Consider the following 6,471-nt stretch of genomic DNA (forward strand, 5'->3'; position numbering starts at 1 on the left):
TAAGATGCCACACATTAGCGTTTAATCTGAAATCTTGGCGTACAAGTCAATTAAGATTAATATATGTACTACACTGTCACCACAATATAACTTATGTAAAGTATCAGATTGTGTGTGTCTATATATATACATATTGTGTCTATATAACTATACTCAATACATTGTCTAGCAACTCATCATATACTCTCTCTAATCTATACATCGATTCGTTAAAACACCCAAGTGTATAAAATATCGGAACACCACTAGATGCTTAGAAATTACATAAAATTTATAATATTTTACACAGAAAATGTAACTGTCCTCCAAATTAATTATCCAAATTTATTACAGATACACACGAAATCAATACAGAATCGTTCATACAGGATAATACACACCTCTCTTTCTGGGAAGACAGTACGTCCACCAAGGCGATTACAATACTAAGAAAACAGCTTTTAAACGTTTGTGTTGATATTGATCGTTACGTATATACATTAAATCTGATATTACAGCATTGCATATGTACAAATATTGACAAATATTCACAGCAAAATGTTCTGCATTGAAAACATACAGCACTCAATACAGAATTGTTCATAAAAGATCAGCCGTCTGCCACACAAACGAGTTTTTTTTTACACACTTACTAATACTAAGAAAACATATTTTGAAAGTTTATCTGACTGCAAAAAGTCAATCTGCTATTTGACATGCATTTGAAGAAAAAGTGCCCTATAGAATTCCACGAATCACAGTGAATATCATATTTCTGTGTAGTCAAGCCGACCCGGTTCCTGGAGTTTTCGCCTTTGTTGTAAAGTACAGATGTTGACACTGACAGGCCTCCTCAGCGGCTGAAGTTAGGACTTGTCACTCCTGCTGTGTAGCTACGTTACGTAGCTCTTCAATGTGAAGAAAATGATATCAAAGTGTTGGTTTCTACAAGATAGCAACAGTTAACAACAAATGCATAAACATGTGAAATGGACATAGCTATTTTACAATGAAAATCGGAATGTACACACAAGTTTTAACTATGTATCATGACCACGACAAAAGAAAACATACCAGGATATTGAGACTTCAGATCATACGCAACGTGCTCCAGTCCAGCGTCAGACAGCAGAGCCTCCATCAGGACTTCTATGGTGGCTACGCGTCCTTTACGCCTGAGCCATAACTCCAACATGTCCATACAGCAGGACTTGTACTCGTGGTTCCTGGCTCTAATGTTTTCGATTTCTAAATAGTTTAAACCCAGTATCCGGGCGAGGGATAACCAGTCTGAGTACACTCTTTCCTTGATGTAGTAAAAGTACTTCCGAACGACTGTAATAAGATACATAGATAAGTGTTCAATGCCTTCTCGTACTTCTACGTAGGTAAAACACAGATAGGAAAACATTCTACATATAACCCAATATTACTATTACATTGTGCTTGTACTATTACTATGTTTGTGTTATTGTTGATCGCTGCTTATAATTATATACATTAAAACTAATATGCCAGCATTGCGTACGCGCAAATATAGACAGATGGCAAATGTTCTACATCAAAATAAAGCAAAGTGTTACAAGTTTTCTGTAGACATTACGCACTCGTACGTGAACTGTAATATTGTCAAAAACAACTCCAACGACCTGTTTCTATCTTATCAATCTAAGTAATATATGGCTTATACAGATGTATAACGTATTTGGATACAGAATGCTGTATGCGTAAAGCTAACTTCGCTATATGAATATTTGGATGGATGGTCGGAATCGAAGTTGGTTTTGTTGATTTTCCCATCCAGTGAAATTAGAGGTAGCTTACCTTCCTTTTCACCCTCAGCTACGGCAAAACCAGATCCACGATGGGCAGTCATAGTCATATATGGGTCCGTGATCTCACGCACTTTCTCCGAATGCAAGACCGCCGAATCCAGGCCACCCTCTCCAGGTTCGTCTTTCACATCTACTTTGACAGACTTGGAAGCCCGTGCTTGTTCTTTAAGATCTTTTTCTTCTGACGTGTTTTCTTCCTCCAAGACTCCCGAATCCTGGCCATCATCTCCAGATACGTCTTTGATGTCTACTTTGACAGTCTTGGAAGCCCGTGATTCCTCTTTAATATCTCTTACTTCTGACTTAAATTTGCCGGTCACGTAATCGTACAAACGACACAAGACTACCCAAAGCACTACAATAATGATGATGCATAAAATTACCAAAAATGCTTTTTGGATGCCCCAGTAAACGGCGAAGACGACAAATAGGGAAACGAAGACAGAGCCAATCTGTTTTGTTGACAATTTTGATGCTTGAACTGAGAAGTTGTATATTTTACGGCAGAAGGCGTCTAGTATGTCTATGTTGGCTGTGTCAGCGTTGGGCTGGGTTGTGTCGGCATTGCCATCATCCTGCGCCATGTCCAGGTTGTATGCTTGTCTTGCTGGTGGGTGGGTGGGAACACTTCTTGACGATATATATTAGCCAACCTGGAGAACGTGTGGGAAAAGTGGGAAGAATACAGTGTGCCCTTTATTTACAAAATGCCACACATGTTCCAATAAAGTTTAGATTACCTGCTAGTCTCATAACGCCATGTTTTTGGCTTGAAGGTTTTTTTTTCCATTACGTAACCCCTACGGTATGTAAAGGGGAACAATGGTACATGTATAAAGTTACTCCTTTGGTAACCGTACGCGTGTCCACCATGATTGTTGCAAGGGTACATATATGTGTTTTTTGTCACCAACAAATAGTTTCGTCGCTCTTGAACTGACCTAATTACAATCATCAGTAGTAACGTCAAAGTTACTGAGCATCACATAGCTATGGAGGTTTCCAGTGGTGATTTTATCATGCAACCATTGTGCCATTGTCACCAAAAGAGGAACTACTAGCATGTCTTGCAGCGTATGCCTGCTTCAAAGAAATAGCAAAGAACCTTTACTGTAGGGTTTGGTGGGAAAGCCGCTCTACAGTAGAGATATACACATGTAGGATGTGAAAGAACATTTCATATAACTCGAAGAACTTTTAGCAATTTTCTTTTGTATGTGAACATATGGTCTAAATGCCAAGACTACTAGACACTGTCATATATATATCCTTACCAGTACTAAAGGGTATTACTACAGACGTGAATTTACTACTCAAAATTACAAGAAAGCAACATACCACCTTTACTAGTTGCCTCACGGTGCATCCAACTAACTATTTGATAGATTTTGAACACTGTTAGAGACGGTTCTGGCGCCCACAGGGTTCTTCGCCACTGCTGCCTGTTTGTTCTGCCTTTGATCGTAGGCGCGTGACCATGACATTACTTGGAAAGTACCACATTCCTTGCTAAACTTAGCTCACTCAGGTGTTGGATCTGTGTACACGACAGAAACAACTGTCCAGCTACAAGAACCTGTACAGACTAATCTAGTTTTCACAAGAAGTCACAAGATTGAAAATGTTGGTGAGAATCCTCGTAGCTAGACTTGATCAAAAGAAAGGCCACCATGTTATATGACACCAAGCTAACGGGAGGGGTCCTAAGTCCGGCATACTGTTCTACGTGTTGACGCACGTATTTTGTTACTGTACATGTCACCCTAAACCTATAAAAAAATAAGGCTAGATCTTGAAACAGCAATATATCTGTGATTTAAGCTGTACAGGCGTATATTTCATTTCACGGTAGCGTTCCGCACTGCCGTTTGACAGCACACGAGAATCACGGCAGGTTTTTGCTTTGCGTTCTCGTGGAACGTTCCAACACCAAAAGGGGGTCCAAACTCCGGCATACGTAACAACCAAGTCCGTGCTGTGACTATTTCAGCACTCCATGCAAACATAATAAAACTATAAGTTTGTAATACTATTCTTTTGTCCCAAAAATGTGCCATATTTTTTATTACGCCACTTTTTCCAATGTTCGTAGATACAAGTCTCCCTCGGTGAAAGCTAAGTCACCCCGCCACTAAGAAACAAAATGGCGGCGTTGTTTACAACTGCGTGCGCCCAAATATACCCGCTTTCGGTTGCCTTGATGGTCTTTTCAGCCTTATAATTATTTGGCACAAGTAGTGACTATGGGATTTTTGAACAGGTAGGGTTTGATTTTCCGGAATAGTCGGCGCTCTACCGACGAGTTTACAAACTTCATTCTGTTGTATCGCCCGGCTGCCTGTTCGTAGCGGCTCAGTAAAGATGGCGGGCCGCTAGGTGTAAACATTTGCCTGCTATTTAAGCTTCGATTTTCCAAGGATAAAGACAATGTCAAGCCATGGTGTGTTTTCTATGGAAAGTATAATAATCACCTTTCACGTGTGTGGTAAAATCTTTGCACATGTCACACTTTAGGATGAATGATTTGACAGTTCTGAAGGCTATGTGCTGGACACGTTCTCTCGTCAACCTCCGCGAAAAGCGTTAAATTCAAACAAATATTTCAATCCCTAGCAGTTTGAGCAATAAACTTCGACAAACTTTCCGACTTTGTTATTTTTTTACACAAAGTCTTGCTACATAACTAATTGTTCTTATTATGTGGATTCACCCATGCATAACAGAATTATAATAATCTTTAAAACTATGCCGGACTTTGGACCCCTGCCGGACTTTGGACCCCTCCCGTTACCATGTAACATGTTCAGTCAGACGTTCTTTACTTGTGGTATTGCTGATCAACAGCATAATAGTACGTTTGAATTTGTTTGTTGGAGCCCGTTTAAGCCATTAATACACTTAGAAGTTATAGGTATGTAATATTCGTGTGCGAACGGGTAAAACTCACCTGGAGGCCACAAGTTTTCTGGCGGGAAACCATACCCCGGATGAAAGGAGACCACTATGGCGGCAAGATTATTTGCTTGATGTTTGAGTCAGATTGATCGGAAATATTACTTATGCACGATCTATATTTAGTAAACGAGTTATTGTCTTTTATAGCGTACAATGACGTCCCTGTGTTGTGGACGGCCATCCTAAAAATTATTTCTGTTTAAGTCGTTTGTAATATATTACCTTGGTCACCTATGGGGCCTTGTTTCAGGTAACACGATCCAATCGCGTGACGTCACGCAGGTACTCTGAAAAGTAGCTTGGGGTGGTAGTTAAATGTACTAGTATGTTGTGCAGCCAAGTCATAGGGAATGTTACTGGACGTCAATGTACATGTAAATCGAGAATCTGGGAAATCATAATGCATCAATGACAGCTTCTTTTCTTGTGGGGTAAAATATCACTTGTTACGTACAAAATAATATTTTGTCATCAGCAGCCCTACAAACATTTTGTGAAACTTTGCTTACTTTTTGTTGCTGTAGGTCAAAACAGGTAACAAGAAATGACGACACCGGAGAGCAGTTGGCAGAACAAGAATTTATTTCTTCTGAACCTTCACAGATTAGAAAATTTCTAACTACATTCTAATGTCAAGTAATAATCTCTTGTAGAACTTTATCTAATGTTAACTTCATAATCTGAAAATATAAGTTTTATCGTGTCTGAGTAAACGATCAAATATTCTACAGAAAACCTGGTACATCAGTTAAGTAAGATCATAAAATATTGATTTGAGTTGAAATGAAATGAAATTACAACAAATTTCATATCTTTTGCCACCAAACATTATTAGAACACTGGACTTACTTTGAAAAGTAGGTACTAACTGTAAATGCACATGCATGTGGGACTGATTCTTTTGTGTATGATGACACCAAGTGATAAAAAATTTCTGGAGAATTTTCGCAGGAACAGAAAAATGTTTCAGAATCTACATACAGTGCTTTTGTAATACTACAGGGTGAACGATTTAATACCTACATTCTTACTCAAGTGTCAGAACAGTCAAAGGTTAGAAATGTATGAAAACAAAGCATAAAGTTATATTAGGTAGGTTGATATCAGTTTCAGTTCAGAAACCCAAGGTACACTGGGCATCAAAAAGAGCTTAGGACAAAATATACATGGCATTGTATAAGTCAGTGTCTAGCTTCCACAACTTGTATTATTAAGAGGGTTTGTTTGTCTTAAGCTATGGCACTTAGTTTACAGAAGTATGGCAGTGGGTTAAGACTCCTTGAAGACATGACCCCAGTGTCTAAGACACCTTGATGAGGTTCTGAAGAGACACAAACTCGTTGACTGCAGAAGGCTTTGTCACACACAATTTGTTAAAGGCCCTGAAGAAAAATAAGAAAAAATTAAACACATTACAATAACAGAAAAGTAACATTTGCAAAGCAAAGGCATAATGTTAACCTTCACGTATGGTCTGCTCTGTTAATTCTTACTCAAACACATTCATATATGTATGGTGACAGGAGTCTAAATCCCTCCTGCTATGAAATTGCAACATGATGTAACCCAACACCAGTTACCATAGTGACAGACGTCTGGGTCAGGTCATTGACCTTATTTGTATGAAGAAGAAACAGACTGAGCAAAAACAATACGTTTTCCTTCTGCAAATATATATTGCAAAAGCAATACACAAGTCATA

General features: G+C 38.8%; 1 protein-coding gene across 1 annotated transcript; it reads right to left on the minus strand.

Moving 5' to 3' along the window:
• Positions 1–4: 4 nt before the first annotated feature.
• Positions 5–2,467, minus strand: LOC109476343. Its single transcript, XM_019777270.1, has 3 exons — positions 1,804–2,467; positions 1,054–1,314; positions 5–887 (listed from the first exon to the last, which is right to left on the minus strand). Exons 1-3 carry the CDS (start codon positions 2,396–2,398, stop codon positions 856–858), a joined length of 888 nt encoding a protein of 295 aa, XP_019632829.1. The 5' UTR covers positions 2,399–2,467; the 3' UTR covers positions 5–855.
• Between the last annotated feature and the right edge of the window lie 4,004 nt (positions 2,468–6,471).

The sequence above is a fragment of the Branchiostoma belcheri genome, unplaced genomic scaffold (assembly GCF_001625305.1).
Source record: "Branchiostoma belcheri isolate BF01 breed outbred unplaced genomic scaffold, Haploidv18h27 scaffold37, whole genome shotgun sequence".
Classification (NCBI taxonomy): Eukaryota; Metazoa; Chordata; class Leptocardii; order Amphioxiformes; family Branchiostomatidae; genus Branchiostoma; species Branchiostoma belcheri.